This window comes from Culex quinquefasciatus, chromosome 3, assembly GCF_015732765.1.
Source record: "Culex quinquefasciatus strain JHB chromosome 3, VPISU_Cqui_1.0_pri_paternal, whole genome shotgun sequence".
Lineage (NCBI taxonomy): Eukaryota > Metazoa > Arthropoda > Insecta > Diptera > Culicidae > Culex > Culex quinquefasciatus.
The window spans coordinates 144441418-144463084 of NC_051863.1; the positions used below are offsets into that span (position 1 = coordinate 144441418).

At 39.3% G+C, this 21667-nt stretch overlaps 2 protein-coding genes across 3 annotated transcripts; both read right to left on the minus strand.

Annotated features, from left to right (window-relative positions):
• Window positions 1–2570: 2570 nt before the first annotated feature.
• Window positions 2571–13584, minus strand: LOC6040607 (1-acyl-sn-glycerol-3-phosphate acyltransferase delta). Of its 2 annotated transcripts, none has more exons than XM_038263370.1 (4): window positions 13437–13584; window positions 9195–9560; window positions 8239–9126; window positions 2571–4193 (listed from the first exon to the last, which is right to left on the minus strand). In XM_038263370.1, the coding sequence occupies exons 2-4, from the start codon at window positions 9376–9378 to the stop codon at window positions 4054–4056; spliced, it is 1212 nt and encodes a 403-aa protein (XP_038119298.1). In that variant the 5' UTR covers window positions 9379–9560; window positions 13437–13584; the 3' UTR covers window positions 2571–4053. The 2 variants fall into 2 exon arrangements, with proteins under 2 accessions (XP_038119298.1, XP_038119299.1); XM_038263371.1 differs by lacking the exon at window positions 13437–13584 and adding an exon at window positions 13132–13275.
• A 7004-nt stretch (window positions 13585–20588) lies between these two features.
• On the minus strand, window positions 20589–21572 carry LOC119769287 (T-complex protein 1 subunit beta-like). The gene is made up of 4 exons (XM_038261260.1): window positions 21568–21572; window positions 20971–21277; window positions 20755–20925; window positions 20589–20699 (listed from the first exon to the last, which is right to left on the minus strand). The coding sequence occupies exons 1-4, from the start codon at window positions 21570–21572 to the stop codon at window positions 20589–20591; spliced, it is 594 nt and encodes a 197-aa protein (XP_038117188.1).
• Window positions 21573–21667: the final 95 nt, after the last annotated feature.

Here is a 21667-nt window from a genome sequence, read left to right on the forward strand (position 1 = left end):
AGAATCAAAAGTTTTCACATTTTTTATGAAATTTGTTCTACTGGAAATGCCTATAAATTGGGTCCTAAAATGAAGCTTGGATTGCTGATATTATTGTTTACAGCGAAAAAGCTTATTTTTCTGAGTACAATGACCCTTTGTATGACCCCAAAGAGTTTAAAATGGATTTTTAAATCAATTTTGAAAAATTAACCTCGTGGTCCTTCTTGACAGAAAAGCTCCTACTTGACAGCTCGTTCCAAGGGGACCATAGTTGATCCATCGAAAAAATGTTGTCTTGTCAAAAAAAAATTTTGCATTAAAATGAAAAAAAGGGATTAGAAATGGTTTTTAATCGTGTTTTTTACCGTTGTACATGAAAATTGACATAGGGCTTTAGTACCCAATTGGGAGATTTTTTTGAATTAGGTATGTTTCAAAAACACACAATATCAATTATTTACAAACTTATTTTACCTTCCCCTAGTGGAAAATTGTCCAAAGAATCCGAAAATGCATTCCATTTCCCGATTCGAAATCATGTTCGTTGAGAAAATCATATCACTTTCAGAATATTAACACAATGCTATTTATCAACATTTTCTTAACTTGAACACTTCTCTAGCACTGTCAGAATGATTCCATACCATTCCGTACGTATTTGATTTGTGCTCTTCATTTTGAGCATGAGCATGAGCATGAGAGACCACCCAACCACCAGACCAACTCAATACAACCGGTCATACGCTTCAACGATCTAATGGTGTTTCCCTTATCAACAGCATGTATGAATGCGTTGAAAAGATAAAACATCAAGATCAAAAAAACTAGATCTGGAGCAAATAGGTAACAGTCGTTGGCCACCAACGGCGCCCGCCATGTCAGTTTGTAGATCTCGGGGGATTGGGACGGGAATGTTAGTTGGCACAGGTTGCTACAAAGGGTGGGTTCTATACGATATCCACACCCCCACGTGTGCCGGAAAAACTACTTCTACTTGGGATTTTGTTAGTGGGTAGGATAGTGGCCAGGATTCATCATAGAGGATGATGATGCGACCCAATAATCAATAAATTTTGTTTAATAGTGTGATGGATTATGAATTCTCAAGGCAAACAGTCGGAGTATGCGGATGAGACTATTCCCGGTTATTTGGTGTTGAGTTTAGCATAAATGATTCAATCTTAGACAGCCGGCTGTGAAAAGATAAAACCAAATAATAATCGAAAACGCGAAACCGCCCGGATAGAAAAACAAACGCAATCGGGGGGACAACAAAGACGGAAACGGCAACGAAAATTCTGCGTGATGACCGCGACGCGCACCGTCCAATTTTTTTACAAATGTTTTTTTTTTTAAATTGTGTTGAGGCATTTTTGATTGCAGGTTTGGTTTTGCATATAAAAAATAATTTTAAAATTTGGTTTGACGTTATGTTCGACAACTTTGGACTCTCCATATGTCCATGGAGACTTCTCCATACAAACTTGGGAGTTGCCCTTACAAAAGTGCTATGAAAACGTTCAAAAAACCCTTCCGTATCTTGATAAGGGATTTTCCAATCGATTAGGTGTCTTCGGCAAAGTTGTAGGATATGGTTAGGACTTTTCAGTAAAAAATGAGCCCACGGAAAAAATCCCTTTTTTTCACACACCATTACAGTTGTTTTTCAATCATTAGTTTTCAAAAAATCCTAGTTTTCAAGAAAAATAAATGTCTGTGCACTGAAATATCACACAAATTCAAAACTGCTACATACACTAAAAACCCGGATGGTTTGACACCAACTGTTGTCAAACGAACGGGGTCACTTTTTAGTTTGACACCCCTTTTACACGGGGTTCACACACACTATAAAACGTTTGTTTTGATAGTGTGCGTGAGCGCCGTGTAAAAAGTGCACGCAGAAAAATGTTTTGTAGAATCAGCCTGTACGAGGTTTGAATCAACAAAATTTTTGTTGAATATAATCAACAACAAAAATGCGTTGAAACAAATCTTGATTTTCTCAATTCCACAAAAGTTTTTTGTTGTTTTGAAAAAGCTGCTTTGACGTTTAGCGTTGATTCAACAAAAATCATGATTTTCAAATCAACAAAACGTTTTGTTGATTCAAATATGCCTTATTTTTCTGCGTGTGACAGTTCATCACTTTTAGTTTGACTTTGACCAACCAACGGGGTACTAACTAAAAAAGTGTCAAACGAAAAAGTGACCAACCACCGGGGGTCGAGTGTACATCATAATATGGAAATAATTAGTTTAACCGTTTGGAGAGCAAGACGAAATATTGCAGACTAGGTACAAAATAGGGACTTCTACCCTTTTTTTGATTGGTTGAGTCCTACATAAATAAACCATAAAACTTCTGAACATTTGAACAAAAAAAAACTGGTTTTGGAAAAACACTCGATTTAAAAAAAAATTGTTACAAACTGACCGCACATTTTTCGAAAAATTTGTCTTTTTAATTTTAAAGAGATCCTCGTTCACCTCGGAATACAATGTTAATATTGGAATTTGAAGAGCCACCCTAAAACTATCTGGGACTTTCTTTTGTCGTTCTCAAAAAGCAAAAAACACTTGTAAAATTTGCCTAAACAACTAAAACGTTACCTCTTTATTCCGTTGTTTGCGCAAGTGTTGCATTACTTTATACATTTTCCGAATCGCACAGAGTATCTTTCGCCTCGGTAGTTTTTTTGGGATTTTTTTGTGTGTATGTGTTCGTGGCTAAAGATAACTTACGGGTGAACGCATTGTTAAACAATAGGTTACGGGGTCAAACAGTCAACAAGGAAGCTCGACTTTCTGCACGTTTTTTTTTTTGGTTGTGTGCGTTTTAACTTGTGCTTTTCTTGTATTGTATTTGTTATTGGTTTAAGTCTTCACTGCGTGTGAAAGCACGCCGATTTAGCTTAGAGCATTCTTTTTAGTTTTTTTTTTCTAAAAAAATATTTTTATTTCAATTCAAATGAACAATAATAAGAGTGTTTTAGAACGCACTTAAACTGATAAGATAATTATGTTCAACTTGGTTAACATATGGTGGTTACTTTCAACGCGTGTTTGAGTTGAATGAAATTATTTCAGCTGTATGAGTGTGTATGTGTGTTTGTGTGAGAGAGTAACCAATAAATCGTTCGAAACGTGGTAAAATTTGTACTGAGTTGTGTCGCATTAATTCACGCTGGTTTTGTGCAATTTGCGATTTGTGTACAACACTCTCTAAAATCTCTTCCGCAATTTTCCTTTTTAATATCTCCTATTAGTACGGGCCTTTAGCATTTCCCGGCTTTAATTTCCTGCTTCGTTGGGTTGTGTGTAAAGTACAGCTTCTGCGCTCTCTTCTTTTAGCACCGAAAAAAGGTGTTAATAAATAGGTATTGTTCTCTTCTCTTCACAGGTTTCCGATTCCGTTACACGTACTTTCGAAAACAATTTTGGTTTTCTAGTTTTTGTCTGTCTGTATAGGGAAAAATTCAATATTTATATAAGTGGGGTGGACATGAACAAGTAGTATAACAACGATTTACATCCAATTCTACACGCTAAAATCTTTGCAGTCGTTTTGGACACGAAAAAAAACCTAATCTGACCGCGCCTTTCGAAACAACACGCATCGAAGCTTTTCTTTGAGTCAATGCGCAATCACCTTTGTTTTAAAAAGTTCAATATAAAAGTTTATAGCAAAAATTTGGCTTTCCATCTTGTTGGTGGTTGGTGAGTGTTGTGTGTTGGCGGTATGCTGTGCTTTTGTTTTGTTTTTCATCTATCGGAAGGCATTGTTCCCGCAAAAAGGTGTTTTGTAGTAGTTGTTTGCTTCGAGCAAAAATGTTCTCCAAAAAATGTTGCTGTGTTTAAGGTGGGACGTTCTAAGGGTTAGGGGAAAAAACCAAAAAATCTAACCTACTGCGGGGAGCCCATTTTCATGGCGAAGGAAGAAAATTCCCCCTTTTTGTTTAAAAAAAAAACATGTTAAAGACGACATCGACACGACATAAATACAAACTCACAGTCACGATAAAACACAACACGCTCTGGGTGGTGGGTTCCCGGGGTCCTCCCCTCCCTCTACTTAGTTTTGGTCGTCTCTGCGTCGCCGTTGTGGTGGGCCGGCGACGATGGATGGCCGTTCGCCTTCCGCTCTGATCCGTACGAGGACGCCTTGCTGATCTTGGACATGCCGATCGCCTTCACCATCAGCAGGTAGACTGGAAGTAAAAAGGAAGATTCTTAATTTAATTTTATTTTTTATCAAAGGGCGCATTGAACATAATTACAGTTTTTGCCTTCCTCACTGAGGTAAGGCTATAATCTTGCTCTAAAAATGAACTTTTCATAGAAAGATCGTAGACCCACCTTCATGTTCATCGACTCAGAATCGAAAACAGAACAAATGTCTCTGTGTGTGTGTGTGTGTGTGTGTGTGTGTGTGTGTGTGTGTGTGTGTGTGTGTGTGTGTGTGACCAAAATACTCACTGAGTTTTTTCAGCACTGGACCGATTTTGGTGAAACCAGTTGCATTCAATATGGTTTAAGGTCCCATACGTACCTATTGATTTTTATAAAGTTTTGATAAGTAGTTTTTTTTTTATTTGACTGACCGCCCGATTTCAGTCAATATATTTCGCAGGGACAGCTCGAATTCGATCTTTGTGTGCATCAGGACACTGTGGCGGGAATTGATTCATTTTTGAGGTAAATCATAGTTTTTGCACTGGGCAGTGGGCATCAAAGCCTTATGTTAATTTAACGAGTTGTGAGAATATTTATTTCTAAGAAAAATCAAATGCAATACTTTTTTCTTCATATTTTCAATACGTAAAAAATATTTTCCATTGTTTAACTTAGAACGAAAAACGCTTGGGTTTTATTTGTTTTTTGTTTAGTTTTCCGTTAAAGACTTATTTATAGTAATTCACTCACACTCGCATTTTTTTTTACAAAGAATCAAGCATTTGAAAAAAATATTTCAAACAAGCCTTACCCGACAAACTTCGTTCTGCCTTTTTTTCGTTTGTTGACGTTTTTAACTTTTTTGCTTATTCAGCCTCCTGTGATCAAAATTTGATTTTACGTAACTTTTCCCATACAATCTGCAGATTTTCCGGAATCGGTTCCAGAGTGGCCATAGTTGTAACTTTTTGGCGTAAGAACCTTCCTTGGGCTTATACGAACCCAACGCAACAAAAAGCACCTCAATCCGACGCTCCGTATTGAACTGATTCGCGTTCGAACAAAACCGTCGAAATTTTTTATATATATAGAGAAGATGACTTTATAAAATGTATTTTAACATAAAAACATATTTACCACAAAAAAAACTATTGCCAAAATCAAGTTGAAATCATTGTTTTCAAATTAGCCATATGAAAAAAGAAACTGAATTATTATTTTGCGGTAATCATAATCGTTGAAATTAAGGTTATTTTTATTTTGCTTTTTCATTAGCTTTTTTGTTGTTTAAAGTTAGGTATATGTAACCCTTTGTTCGATAAACTTAGTAAAAAATACATAAAAAATCGTTTGATTCATAAAAAAAAATTCATTATCATCCATTATTAGGATTATTAATTTCTAAAATAGCCTTTCCATTCTCAATAGACTAAAATATTGAAAGCAATCTTAAGTTTAAGTAAAGTGCTTAGACCAATTGAGTATTATTTTTTTTATTGAATTGAATAAATGAAAATTGTACAAAATGTTACCAAATTATTTATGAGTAAACCCTTTACAACCCAACCAATGCTATAGGCGGGCTTCGATCTAAAAATTCGCCAGTAATCCGTTTCAACCATTTTTTACCCTTTAAATGGAGAGAAGAACTTTTTAAAGTTAAGAAAATTTTACGGTTGGAAGTATGATTTGTTTTATGTGACTTTAGGGTCATATTTGGCTGTTTTTTCACTAACATGTTCTATATTTTATGTAAAAATACGTACGAAGTATTTTTTGTACTGTACCAGACTATGCCTCCACGCATTTTTCAACAACTTAAATGATAATGGTATCATTCTATAGTAGAAAATGTGAAAAACAAACAAAAAAAAATTAAAGTGCCTGTAAAAACATGAAAAAAAAACTAGAAAGGTCAAAAGTAGTGATAGAATAAGCCAAATAATATCAGAAACAAACATAAACTAAACAAGATAAATGCAAATTAAAAAAAAAAGAAATCAGAAAAAACTCAAAACAAAGTAAAGTAAAGTGAAGTAAAGTTTTTCGTAGAACAAATTTTGCTCAAAAAGAACTCCTGAACACAGAAAAAATAAAAATTGTCGAAAAAAATGTGGGCACTAGCGGGTTAACATTATTTTCAAACAAGTATGCTCGGGATCCCCGACTTTTTGAAAATAAAATCACAAATTCCAAACTCAATCAAGACCCTTGGTTAAAAAAATGGAGTCTCAAAATGAGCCACGGCTTTATTTTTTGCAAACCATAGTACGTTCGCTCTTTTTAGTGAACTAGCTTTTTGAGCGGCTCGCAATTAGAGGGTGACGAGCGGGAATTCCCGGGAAAAATTTCACGGGAAATCGACCATTTTTGGACCTCTCGATTCCCGGGAAATTCGGTCGAGACTCCCGGGAAATTTTATACTTATAAATGTCAAAGCAAAATTATATAAACTAATCAGAAATTTTTTTTAAATTAATGTTCGCTGTCCAAGTTCGAATAAATCAATGCTTCTCTGATCTTCTTATTCAGAAAGTTTAAAATTTAACTTATCAAAAATTCCAATAAATTTAATTGAGAGAAGCCAAAAAAAATTGGACCCCAAAATTTACCTTTAAGTATGCATAGCAGTTCCCCAGAAATGAAATCTAAAGTTTTTTACAATTAATTTTATTTATTATTTCTAAGAGGGAAAGCTTTTTCAAAATAAGTTCAATTTTCATATCCTCTATCGATCATAGCAACCCTCATAATCTGTTTTTTTTAAGTCCCTAGGGTAATTTCGCTGTATCAAGGTAATTTTCTTTTTTGATGTCAATAAGTCATTTTGTGTTTCACGTCATCCTCAATATTCAATTATATTTTAAGAAAAAACACTCTATCAATCATTGTAAAGTTAAGGTCCACCAATTGAGAACATACTGATTTTCCTGATAACTGTAAATATTTCTTCAATGAATATTAACAGTTGACTTTAAAAAGGCAAAAAAAAAACAAGCTTAAATTGTTGTTTTGAGTCGTTGTTTATCGTATTGCAAATATCCCGATACTGGGAAATTATATATTAGCTATTCTTTTACTTCACAAAAAACTAATAAGAAGTTCATGTAACAAGCTTGTGGACCTTTGAAAAATCACTTAGTGCGGATAAAGATTCGTTAACATTTTAAACAACAAATTTGAGTCCCAAAACGCACAAGAAACGATCTTGCAGATTCAGAAAAAAATCAAAAGGTCGATTTAGTTCCTCAGATAAAGAGGATACTGAAGTTAACGTTTCATAGTATAAGTATGAATTAAATGTAACTTAATTGATTGAAAAGAAACCATATTATTATATTTCCTTTTAAATAATTGCCACTATTGACATAGAAAAAAAAACTCCCGGGTCCCGGGAATTCCCGGGAAATGGCCAAATTCAACTCTCGATTCCCGGGAAATTGAAAATCTCGAGAATCGTCACTAGCGTGGCTCACGGATATATGAAAAAGACAAAAGTGTTCAATTTCGAACGCCTCGCTCGGAATTTTGTAGCAATATGGCCCTAGAACATAGCCTGAAATTTTGAGCGCATTAGGTTAAGGTTTAGTACTTCCACCATTGGCCTGAAGTTAGTATGGAACTTCTAAAAATTTACTATAGGAAATTTTCACTTTTAACCTCATCTTAGAGAAAATTTCCCAAAACCCAATCAAATTTTCCTATTCTCAAGTTTCTTATAGGTTTTGATCCGGGGAACAACTTTGTAGAACATCGCAAAGCGCTAGGGATTGATCCCGAAAAGATACAGGATATTTTTTGGAGTTTGGAAAACAAATTTAACGTGCTCTAAAAATTTGCCTGTATCTTTCGTCACCCTCTACTCGCACTTTTTTAACCTACCTCAAGGAGAAACATAGCAAGGGGGTGTAAAAATTTAAATCGGCTTTTTTCTGAGTTGTAAATTTTAATACATGGGACAATTATGCGTAGAACGGTATTACTTGGGGTCCAAAACAACACAATATTTGTATGAAAACGTATAGTGAAAATGCATTCATTTCAACCCAAAAACGTCAAAAACGTAACAGTGGTACTTACACGCCAGCAGCGTCGACGCCCCGATCGAAAAGTACATGTACTGCCCGTCGAGCAGCGATTGCGCCAGCGCGTACGTCATCGGGATCACCGTCACCACGTTCCAGGCCACCATGTTGACGAGGGTGTGCAACCGGGGCTGCATCTTGATGGCGTGCTTCCGCGGCACGTCCGAACCGGTGAAAAAGTCCCCGTGGGTGTGGAAACTTTCCTGCATGCGATCCTTCTGGCGGAACAGCTCCTGGACCCACTCGGCGGCCGCTTCTTCTGCTTCGGGCAGCGACTCGGTGGGAATTCGCCGGACGTGCATGTGCGCGGTGATGGGTTTGCCGTTCAGGATGTTGAAAATGGTGGGCTTTACGGGAGAGTCCTTGGCGATGCCGAGCTGAATGTCAAGGACGGAGCTACGGCCACGCAGGTTAGGCAGACTCGCGGTGAAGCCCTTTGTGCGTGGGATGAGGTGGTGCTTCAGTTCGACCATGCCTCGATCGCGGGCAAACTTGACCGACGCTTCGTGCTTCTTTTCGGTAAAGCGAGTTCCTTCGGCGTTCAGCAGTAGCCACACCGGATCGGGATAGTCCATGATTTCCTTGATTTGACGGCCGATGATTTCCTTGTCCTTGTCGAAGGATCGCTCCAGGAACACGAACTCGGCAAATTTCCACGCCCAGCCGATGGTTGGGATGTACTGGATGACCTTCTTGGCGTACGCCTTGCAGTTGCCAAGGACGCCCACCTTTTCGCAAAATACCCATCCGACGAGCCAGTCAATCTCGTACGTGTGATTCATCAACAGCAGCACGTGCTCCTTGCCACAGTACTTCAGATCTTCATCGCTGATGTAAACGTACAGCGTCGATCCGGACCACCAATCGGCCAGGAAGACCAGCTCTGAAAGGGTTGAAATGGAGAACGTTAGCCAAAAGGGTATGAAATTACCAACGACAATCCAAACTTACGGCTGTAGAACGAGTAGCACAGATAGTATCCAATTTTCCTGTACAACCGCTTGTTGAATGGCTTCAGTCCAAAGTACAGAATGCACTGGACGGTGTTGATGACCAGCCCGGAGGTGAAGTACGATATCGCAAAGCACAAATGCACCAGCGTAGACTGTTTGATCATTGCCCACAAACCCGCCATCGTGAAGTAGCTCAAAACATTCAACTGTTTGTCCTGCGTGTGGATTTTTGCTTTTCTTCCTCGAACGTTCACTTTCTTTTCAGCACGCGAACTCACACCTTTCACTTTCACCCAATTAGTACAGTCAGGATGAACGACGGTGGGCTACTGCACTCCGTGTTGAGTCCGGATTGGGACAGCACCTAAACGTGGAAGACAACAAAAAATTGATAAGCGACTCAGGTCTATTTTAATTCCAATTTTAAAATGACACATCAAATTTGGCTTGAAAAAAGCTATCAAAGGTTGAAAGTCCAACCCAGTGAGTCGTAATCTGCGCCATCTGATTAGGGAGCTGACCAGCTCGCCGGCGACTTGATACCTGATACTGATAGGAGCTCAGAAATCACGACTTTAGCACATGAATTCGATTAACGATAATGATCGCCACGCGAGTAAGCAAATAGATCTGTGTTTTTGTTTTTTAGTTCGTCACCTGATCTGATTTAGATTTACTCGACTTGACCTTAACATTGGTAAAGCGGGAATACAAAAGATAAAATATTTGCCAGCTGATTAAAATTTTGTTCCATTACAGATTATTCCAGTCGGGAGAAAAGGCAAAGCACTGCACTCTAAATTTGTGTATTCTTAAATTCTTAAATTCTTAAATTCTTAAATTCTTAAATTCTTAAATTCTTAAATTCTTAAATTCTTAAATTCTTAAATTCTTAAATTCTTAAATTCTTAAATTCTTAAATTCTTAAATTCTTAAATTCTTAAATTCTTAAATTCTTAAATTCTTAAATTCTTAAATTCTTAAATTCTTAAATTCTTAAATTCTTAAATTCTTAAATTCTTAAATTCTTAAATTCTTAAATTCTTAAATTCTTAATTTCTTAAATTCTTAAATTCATAAATTCATAAATTCTTAAATTCTTAAATTCTTAAATGCTTAAATTCTTAAATTCTTAAATTCTTAAATTCTGAAATTCTTAAATTCTTAAATTCTTAAATTCTTAAATTCTTAAATTCTTAAATTCATAAATTCTTAAATGCTTAAATTCTTAAATTCTTAAATTCTTAAATTCTTAAATTCTTAAATTCTTAAATTCTTAAATTCTTAAATTCTTAAATTCTTAAATTCTTAAATTCTTAAATTCTTAAATTCTTAAATTCTTAAATTCTTAAATTCTTAAATTCTTAAATTCTTAAATTCTTAAATTCTTAAATTCTTAAATTCTTAAATTCTTAAATTCTTAAATTCTTAAATTCTTAAATTCTTAAATTCTTAAATTCTTAAATTCTTAAATTCTTAAATTCTTAAATTCTTAAATTCTTAAATTCTTAAATTCTTAAATTCTTAAATTCTTAAATTCATAAATTCATAAATTCTTAAATTCTTAAATTCTTAAATGCTTAAATTCTTAAATTCTTAAATTCTTAAATTCTGAAATTCTTAAATTCTTAAATTCTTAAATTCTTAAATTCTTAAATTCTTAAATTCTTAAATTCTTAAATGCTTAAATTCTTACATTCTTAAATTCTTAAATTCTTAAATTCTTAAATTCTTAAATTCTTAAATTCTTAAATTCTTAAATTCTTAAATTCTTAAATTCTTAAATTCTTAAATTCTTAAATTCTTAAATTCTTAAATTCTTAAATTCTTAAATTCTTAAATTCTTAAATTCTTAAATTCTTAAATTCTTAAATTCTTAAATTCTTAAATTCTTAAATTCTTAAATTCTTAAATTCTTAAATTCTTAAATTCTTAAATTCTTAAATTCTTAAATTCTTAAATTCTTAAATTCTTAAATTCTTAAATTCTTAAATTCTTATATTCTTAAATTCTTAAATTCTTAAATTCTTAAATTCTTCAATTCTTAAATTCTAAAATTCTTAAATTCTTAAATTCTTAAATTCTTAAATTCTTAAATTTTTAAATTCTTAAATTCTTAAATTCTTAAATTCTTAAATTCTTATATTCTTAAATTCTTATATTCTTATATTCTTAAATTCTTAGATTATTAAATGCCACCATTTTCCCGCCATCTTAGAATACAGAAAATCAGATAACTTTTGAGTATTTTTTGAATCAACATTATTCGATGATCCGGAGTGATTTCAGAGAATAGAGCATTATTTTTTTTAGATTTCTAAATTTTAGAATTTGGATTTTTTTTATTTTCATATTTGTTTTATGAGTTTTAATTTTTGAATTGCCCGAGTCTTCAATTTAATGAATTTCTGGAAATTTGAAATTTATTTTTAATTTTGTTTGAATTTTTGAAATTTTAATTTCTAGCATTTTTGTACTGATTTTTTTAATTTTTTTTAAGCTTTACATTTTAAAATGTTAAAAAGGTTTTAGAAATAATTGATGTTTTCGATATTTTCTTAAGTTTCTAAATTTTTGATTTTTTGGAACTTTTGAACATTTGATTTTTATTTGATATTTTTCCTTTGTTTTATCCCATTCTGAGTAAAACACAAAATCTGTCCTTTTAATTTTCAGCATTTTTAGATTCGGCGATTTGAGATGCAGCCTTGTTAGACAATTCTTGATTTTCAATATTATTATATCGGATATAACGTTATTTAAACGTTTGTAATTTTCACGCGTGTTTTTTCGCCAAACTTCTGCAAAAAAGGAAATATTTCCCATTCATAATTAAAGGCAGTGTAAAATCCGCTTCAACTTTTGAATGCTTGTTTTTGCCTAGGGTTACGCGCTCTATTCAAAAATCGATGTAAAATTGAAGCTGAGCAAATTTTTGAAGTGGGTTTGTTTACACAGGTTAAACCTTATTTGCGAGTTTTTCACCTTGTTTGAAAATTTTGGGAAGCACTAGTAACTATTATAACCCAAATTTCATAGTATCGTGCGTTTAAACCAGGGTATAAACTCTAAAAAGCTTTTAATTTCTGTTTAATCTAGCGATAGAATTACAGCTAATCACACAAAACAACGGAATAAACACGCGCTTTGTGCGCTAAAAACGGTAAATCGTATAATTGATATTACGCGCAGCGCTCCCAACTTCAGGCAAGCTTTACAGCAAGAAGCAAATGCGCTTTCCGTTTCGCTACCGCTAACTAAGTTGCAGCCGCAATGTAGAGCGCATCGCGGGTGCAAAGTGTAAATTCAGCTGATTGAATCCACCGCGCGGTGTAAAATAGAATGATGTGTTTTGCGCCACGTTCGGGGGAAAACTTTCCATCATTCCGACGAAGCCGGTGCTGCGGTGAACGAATGCCTGCAAATTTCAGCACAAGCAAGCAAAAATTTAAAAGCCGACTCTAGGCAAAGTCCTCAGAAAATGACAACGGCGACGATGAAGTTTGTTTGTGAGCTCTCTCTACCTTTCCAGAACCGGTTTTAGCCGGCTTGCGTGGCGCGACGCAGGCTCACTTCCTACTGTACTAGAGGTGCGATTATAAGGCGACCGTTGCCCTCACTGGAGGAAGGGCTCGGAAGTGTTTAGCCTGGGCACGCTTGCCTTCCGGATTTGCAGGAAGGGTTTGCGTAATCACCTGTCGCCGCAATCGGTAATCAGTGTTTATCAATCTGAGGTTTGTTACATAAAGAAAGAATGACTCAGATTTGGAAGAACGAAAATTTGAAAAACTAATATCGAAGGTCTTGGCCTTGACTTAATTCTCGACAATAGATTCAGAATAGACCTGTTCCTCTCAAGTAATGATTGATCTACTTTTGTCCTCCTGCTAATTGTAAATAAGTTATTTTTATTGGGCCTCTCTCGTCGACTATACCTGTGTAGAGGGGACAATTCCTGCTAGTAAACAAATTGATTCAATCTCCCGATTCCCTCCTTCTCCACTGTTTTAATTCCTTCTAGCACTTCGAGATGATCTTGAACTTTCTACGTGTTTATGAGCTAGTCCGCAATCAGTGACCGCGCGTCCGATAGGAAAGGGAGCAGCAACAATTGCGTTTCTCCTCCAGCGAAGTAAAATTCAAAATGTTCCTCACATTCCAAACACACTCACTTGTTACAAAAAGCGTAATATAAAAGTTGTGAATAATGCGCAGCGGAACCAACTACGGCCACACTTACTCTGGCTGAAATCGAAAGAAGGTACACACACGCCCGTTTTTGCCTTTTCTTGATATCGAAAGAATGATTCGCGGAGATCGCGAGTCGAGCGAACGAACGAAAAACACGACCGACGACGTGCACGAATGGATGCGAAATGTGTTGTGGAAGTGTGAAAGATGGGTGACAGTTCGACGTGACGATGACAGAAAAAAAGGGCTGCACGGAAAAAATCGGATCATTTGTCGCTCGGACAGAACAGCAACTCCGACAAAAAAGTTTCATAAACTCCGACAAGTTAAAATCTAGTTTTTTTAAAAGGACCAATCGGCTATTGTCTTTCATATGTTTATAGGACCTTTTCAAAAACAACTCTTGAAATGTTCTATCGTGTGAGTGCGTGCAACATGGAGTTAAACTTTTCTAAGTGCCATGGGAACCTTCACAGCAACTGCACAGAAAGTTTAACTCCATGTTACACACACTCTCATTTTTAATTTCTCGATGGGTCCTAATTTAGGACTACACTCAAACCCCGATGGTTTGACAGCAACTGTTGTCAAACGAACGGGGTCACTTTTTAGTTTGACACACGGAATTCACACACACTACCAAACGTTTGTGTGACAGTTCGTCACTTTTTAGTTTGACTTTGACAAACCAACGGGGTACAAAATAAAAAAGTGTCGAACGAAAAAGTGACCAACCATCGGGGGTTGAGTGTATGTAATTTTTTATGTATACAACGATTAAAAACATGATTTAAAGCCATATTTGATATTTTTTTTTCATTTTAATGCAAAAAAAATTACAAAACAACATTTTACGATTGATCAACTATGGTCCCCTTGGAAAGAACTGTCAAGTAGGAACTTTTCTGTCAAAAAGGACAGTGAAGCTCATTTTTTTAAATTTAATTAAAATCCATTTTTAATCCTTTGCGGTCGGTCGAACAAAGGGTTATTGTGCTCCGATGAATAACCTTTATCGTTGTGAACAATAATATCCTTAATTTATTCTTAATTTTAGGACCCAATTAAAAAAGACCTATGTTTTTTTATGTACACCGATAAAAAAGCAAAAAAATGCGGTGTATCGCACCATAGACAAGTTTTGTAGCCCCAAACGTACCCACGGTGGCCGAGGTGGTACGCGGGCACAAAGATAAACTAATTTACAATTAAAAGGACGAGACTTGTCCGCTCAATAAAAACGCGTGTTTCTTGTTCGCTATCTAACTTGTTATGATTTTATTAACTTCTTGGTGACAACTGTAAGTCATGCCTAATGCACTGTCACGACAGTCGCGGCTTGACAGGCTTGGCTGTCAACCGCGAGTCCAGTGGCGTGTGGAAAAGGTGCGACCTTCCACTGTTGCAGTTGGCTCCAACATCCCCCCGCTTTAATTGAACTGGTACGGGTCGAACCACTGCAGATTCCTTCAACCTTGAAGAACAGCATGGCACCGGTACCGATGGCGCAGGTCCGTTCCTTGACGACACGGACTGCTGGGGTGATCGTGATGTTGGTAAGAGGTTGAGACAGCCAGAGCCCGAGCGCAAGAAACGTTCCAGTTTCCCCGGCCGCTGCGACCGCTATCTTCACAGTTCCTGGTCCTGGATCCCAATCGGCAGGACTGCGTGGCTGGACAGCATGTGGTTCAATCTGTCGTCGGTCGGCCATCACATCGTTGCTTCGATCATAGTCCACACCTGTTGACCGCTGCCTCTTGCTGTCAGTGTACTTCGAATACACCGGATCATGTCGTGCAAACATTCGAGTTCGCTTCGTTCGCTCGCTTGCAAGAGCTGATGACGTTGATGATGGTGGCGGTTCAAACTCCAATTTTGTTCGAATGCGCTCCAAAATCGCTTCAGAAGGTGAAGCACAGCCGAGACCCTGTGGATTCCAAATGCTTTTGTACGCTTTCAAATAACCTCCCAGCACTTGCATGTGGATTGTGGTGATGGTCCTCCCCGCCTTGTTCTTACGCACTGCTAGCGGGTCATCAAGGAGACCATAAATTCTCCACGGTCCAGCCAGCTTAAGTTCAGTCAGCTGCTGCGACGCTTCCAACACTGCCGTCGTGCCTGGTTGTTGATGTTTGTACTGGCGACGAGATTTGTACTTGCCTTGAAGCCGCTCACCTTCCTCCCGCACAACCAGTAAACGCTCCGGACTGGCCACGGGTGAGAAGAACAGATCTTGCTTGAGCTGGTTCAGCACTTCATCCAGGGGTCGATACTTTGCGGTTGTTCGGCGTTCCGCACTCCGGAACCCAGGTACCACGTCCGCTGCCAGCTCTCTGTCGACGAAACTGCTCAAACAGCCGGAGTCCACCTTCATCACCGCCTTGAAAATACCACCGATTGGAGATGAGTTGCCACCCTGTTGCGAGATGTTTACGTTCGACAACTGCGATGGTCCGAAACCGTCAGTCGTGTCGCAACCAAACAACTGCTCACGTGTCGCCCGGGCCAGACCAACGAATGTCCACCCGCCGACGGTCATCTCGTAGTAAAACTTCCCGTCAACCTCCAGCATCTGGGCCGCAACCGCTTCCGCTACGGATGTTGACATCGGCTGACAGCCGACTTTGCGCCACGTTCCGGTCGATGCTTTGGTGGTGGCAGATCCCGTGTTAAGATTTACACGAGCCGACTTGTTATTTACAATCGGCACAAACTTACGGCGATCTCCATCACTACCCGTGTTGACACCCTCATCGATCGAACTGGCGCTGTTGCTTTCCGGCTGCTCGAACCTAACCTCCTCGCTGCTGCAGTTGCCCACCGAGTGCGACGAAACCTGCTCGTTCACCGCCGCGACGATGTTTCGCAGAATGTGGCCTTGGCGCTGCATAAATTCCAGCTGCTGCTGCTGAATCCGTGCCAGCTGAAGTCTGACCACCTCGTGTTGCTGCCGAAACATCTCGTCCACATAACCTCGCTGTTGTTCCAGCAAGCGTTGAAGTTCTGGCGGAGGATGGAGTGGAGAACGGATGAACGCCTGCTGCTGTTGCCCCGCCGCGACTTGCCCGTCCGGCACCGGCTGCTGCTCCACTGGCACAACGCCGCCCGGCATCTGCTGCTGCTGACCCGCCGGCTGCTGGTCCATGGAGGACGCACCGTCCATCTCGCGTCCGGATCTTCCCCGGAGAAAACTTTTCCGCGTGGGCGAAATTTAAACCGAGAAAACTCGGTCAAAACAATCACCGAGTCGCCACTTTTGTAGCCCCAAACGTACCCACGGTGGCCGAGGTGGTACGCGGGCACAAAGATAAACTAATTTACAATTAAAAGGACGAGACTTGTCCGCTCAATAAAAACGCGTGTTTCTTGTTCGCTATCTAACTTGTTATGATTTTATTAACTTCTTGGTGACAACTGTAAGTCATGCCTAATGCACTGTCACGACAGTCGCGGCTTGACAGGCTTGGCTGTCAACCGCGAGTCCAGTGGCGTGTGGAAAAGGTGCGACCTTCCACTGTTGCAGTTGGCTCCAACAACAAGCTATCAGGCCAGATATTTTCTGTCATGAGAAGCTGCGATTTATTTGTTTCAAAATATTGTACGGTCAGCTCCTTACTGGACTCGGTCGTTGGAAACGACCATCGAAATAGGAGGTGGGTCAGATGCGGGTTTAAAAATGTCAAAACCTCCCCGCCTCTCCCCCCCCCTCCCTGCAGCTTTGTTGACAAAAAAACGGAGCACTTGGTCGCATGTTGGCGGCATCGAGTTAGTACACACAAAGAAAAAATACTGTAAATTTAAAAAAAAACGTTCGTTGGATTAAAAGTTCGCGTTGGTGAATATTCGTAGAAAGTTCAAACTTTTTAATTTAAAAGTTGAAAAGTTTTTGATACTACCATGTATTTCTGGAACAAAATCGTTGTATCGGTAAAAGTTTTTGCCCTCCTCACCTCAATGAGGAAAGGCTATGAGATCACTCGAAAAACGAACTTCTTAATTTGACCTCCTAGACCCACCTTCATGTATACATATCGACTCAGAATCAAATTCTGAGCAAATGTCTGTGCGAGTGGTTGGATGTTGATCAAAATAATTACACTTGATTATCTCGGGACTGGCTGAACCGATTTTGTCCGTTTTGGCCTCATTCGATCCGTCTTTGGGTGTCCTAAGTCACTATCTATAAATGGTGATGTTTAGTTAAATACTTAAAAAGTTATGCTTAAAAAACGATTTTGACTAAAGTCCGAAAAATTGTAAAAAGGGTGGTTTTTGTAAGGAAACCGGTCATGTTATACATTTTTAGAAAGATATTTGAAAGACCTTTCCAACGCGTCCAAAATGTTGAAGATCTGACCACCCTATCAAAAGTTATTAGCACTTAAGTGCTTTTTAATCACTTTTTGAGACCAGATTTCAAAAATTTGGATGAAAAAGTTATCTGGACCTATCATGCGACCCATCGTTAGATAGGTAATCAAAAAACCTTTCCAACGAGCCCAAAAGATTGAAGATCTGACAATGCTATCAAAACTTATGAGCAATAGTGCAAAAAAAAAATTTTGACAGATACAAAAATGGATGAATATTGCAAAAGATCCGGCTGAGGCAGCACTTTATGGAATCGGTCTCGTTAGCCCAAGCTTTCTTCATGTTATGACTTTTTATGGCAGAAACGTAAGTAACGCTTTATAGCATTTTGTTTGCATGCATTTTGAATACAGGCGTTTGCAGGTGCACTTGAATACAAGCAGAAAGCGTTTTCAATTGATTTTAGGAGGAAGGCACCAATCACTGAGGTGGTTAAAGTAACGTTTTTACTTTTATTATAAGAAGAAACTTTTTATGGCAACAATAAATAACATTTAACATTACAGTGATGATTTTTATACTGGGGGTGATCATGTGGTTATTATCGCGGGCGTCAATAATTAGAGTTCACGCGCGGTGATACGACCGCAAGATAATGATCGCATGACAGCCGCATGACAACCGCAGAACAAATTTTTGGCTGTTGTCAAAGGTTGCCTTGAGTTTTCAGCTGACTTTTTGGAAAATATTCAAAACAAATCAAGTTGACAGCCAAATCAACGTAGAATTTTAGTTCAATTTGCTGATTTTTACACTGCGGAAGTAAGGCGGCTATAATCTCCAATCAGTCACAGCGAAGGAGAAACGTGATTTTATCTCGCAATAAGCAATATAACCCGAGGGGTGCGTCACTTCCGCGCTAACCGAGCGATAAAGCTTCCTTTCCATACCTTTGCAGCGTTCACTTTCACCTTTCCGCTTTAACTTGCTTTAACGCGCGTTAACCGCGATAACTTGCTTTTTGGCTTACCTTTTTTTGCGTTCACGCATCAGACTGCTCGATTTTTTGACAGTGAGAACTGTCAAGAGCGAATGACAGTTCTCGTTGTCAAATCAGTCGAGCAGTTTGTTTTGATAGATGAAAAAAGCTTGACCGGTTCAAGAATTCCGACTTAATATTCCGGAACAGCAAGAAAAGCCGCCAGAACCAATTCAACTTTCTGAGAGAGAACCAGGACCGGAACATGAACCCGTAAATAGTTATCCGTTAAGATGCGGAACAGTGAAACCTGGTGACCTACGCCCAACACCTTCCGTTGGTCCGTAGAAGCGCAGAATCAAGCCTTGATAAGTCGGCCTCACGACCGAGATCTGCTAGGCCTAGGTGACCTGGTTCCACTTCTCCGCATTTTGAGGTTCGTTCCGGTGGCCATTTCGGGATCTTCTGAGAACCACTTTGCGAGCTTCTAGTAATAAATAGTGAAATTTCGGGAGGCTGCTGTAACCGGAGATGGACCATAATTGAGCCCAGAAATGGAACCGGTTTCACCGTTCTATCCGCCTGCACTGGCCCAGAATCATCTTGATCCGGACAGCACGCCTCATTCGATTCAGGAAATGAGCGAGAATCAGCGCTCGTGCGGTGGAGAGTCTGAGACGAACGCGGCCGGACTGGTGCACCGTTGGCCTCCACCAAATTTATCACCCAAGACCAGGGTGACTCTGAACCGCGTTACATGCGATCATCGATGTTCAACCTCCCGATCAACACGAACATGATGAAGCTGAGTGCCGTTCTGTTTGAGTTGGTCGTTTCACCGTTTGCTCATGCCGTCGAGAAAAAAAACTGGCACAAACGATGGTCAATTTTTGCGAGTTGGGACCAATTCGATGCATTTGCTTTTTTCCAGTGTTTGCTGTGCAAGGCAACGACAGAAGTTCCGGCAGAGTCACACCGGCCAGCGAATGGACAAGTACGAGCGTCCGGAACGTACGACTTTGTGATCACCAAGGACTACTCCTGGAATAACACTCCGCCGAAAGAACCTAGCGATGGTGCTCGAGATTGACGTGTCGTACAACAACGTTAAGTCCAGGCTGGTTCATTTGCTGTGCGCGGAGTTCAATCGTCACTTGCCCGTGGATGAGCGCCAGGAGCGCGCTAGATTAAGGTCGATGAAGCTTCATCAGCTACAGCTCAGATTGTGGTCGTCGGAGATGTCCAGGTAAAGGTTAACTTCTAAAAGCTTACATAGAACCTAACCTTCTCCTACGACAGGAAATGTTCATGCCCTGCTGTTCACTCTGCGCCTGCTTAGTCTTAGCCTCAACAGCGAGGTGCGAGAGTGTCGGTAGCGCTAAGAGAGTTGTCCCAGAATGCGGTTTGATTTCGTTTAAAAAAGTGTTACTTTAAATATATTTATAAGTAGTATTAAAGGCTCTATTACAGTTCATGTGAATAAAGTATTCTAACTATATCTTAAACTCATCTGACTAGTAGTTTTGCTCATCTTAATAGAAACAATCGTTGTTTCGTTAAATTTTTGCTCCAGCACCTCCAGCAGCATGATCCGGCTGTCCAGTGTGTTCATTATGCTGCGGATCTGCGAGAACGTCTTTTGCTCGATCTTCATCCTGGAATTAGTAGGCATCAGCGGCTTCTTGATCGCAGCAGATTTTTTTTTTGGTTTTGAGCGCCGTTTTGCACTCGTGAATGACCCGAACTATTTCCAGGTCCTGCCATCGCTGCATCGTCCTTCGATGGTCACGTGGATTACACGTGCACCTGCAAAGACAATAAGCATAAACATAAAAGTCCTGCAAAACCCCACCTCCAAAATTCTTACTCTTCGTAATCGTACTCTTCGTTGTCGGCGATCGTCGTCGGCAGCTAGAGCAGAGCGCGACCGAACGCTTCCATAGCCATCGATTCCTTACCGGACGTTTCCGCGGCCAGCACGCGAAAGGCGTCATGCAGCGAACGATCCGCTTCGTCGATGATCTGCTGGGTTGCCCCACGGATTACGATGGTACAGATCGCAACGACCGAGACGAACCGTCCGGGTCGTCACCTTGTCCTTCATCTTCTTCTTTTTGGCGACCTCATCTTGATGCTCGATCCTAACACCTTGATCTTGTCCGTGACCATCGGCGTGTTGGCGATCAAGATCTTTGCGTTCTTGATGCTTCTTGTCCAGCAGGAAACCCTCTTCCAGGAACGAATCCTCCTAGCAACCGCTGGTCTATTTCCCGGATCATTTCAACTGCATCACGGCATCGACTGCCAACTTGGAAATGTTCATCAAATCCTCTCGGAACTTTTCCGCATCCTTCGAATTGTCCTGAGCCACGCCAATCAGCGCCGAATGTGCAGCCTGCGTGGCCGCTCTCCACCCGGCGATAATCGTCTGCGGGTGCAACTTTTTCTCGATCAACTTTTCCGCCTCGCGCAGCAACTCTGAAGCCAACACCGTCACGGAAGTCGTTCCATCGCCAACCTCGTCGTCCTGGTAGCGACTCATCTCCACCAGGATCTTTGCCGCCGGATTGTCTACGCCGACCGCCGAATCGCAGTTTTGCCTTGTTTTTTTTTCTGTCAAAACTGCTTGAAAAAAACCAAAACAAATACCGAGTTGCCAAACATGACCAAAAACTGCTCGACGGCAAGGTTGCAAGATAGATTTTCTTGGTTTAAAAGTCGAGCAGACTGTGGTCGCTTTAACTCGCTTTAACGCACGATAACTTGCGTTAACTTGCTTTAAGGTGGCGTTATGTGAAAACTCGGCACGATGAGTAGCGTTGATGCTTTTCGAGCTCGTTTTTGTGCGTTTTAGTGTGTTATCGCGGAGTGACGTCCCCCTCGATATAACCTCATATTATAATAGCAACAAACTGACTTTTTTACAAATATTGCCAGTAGTTTTGCACCTAATTCGATGCACATCCAGAAAATATTCACACCAAAGCCTG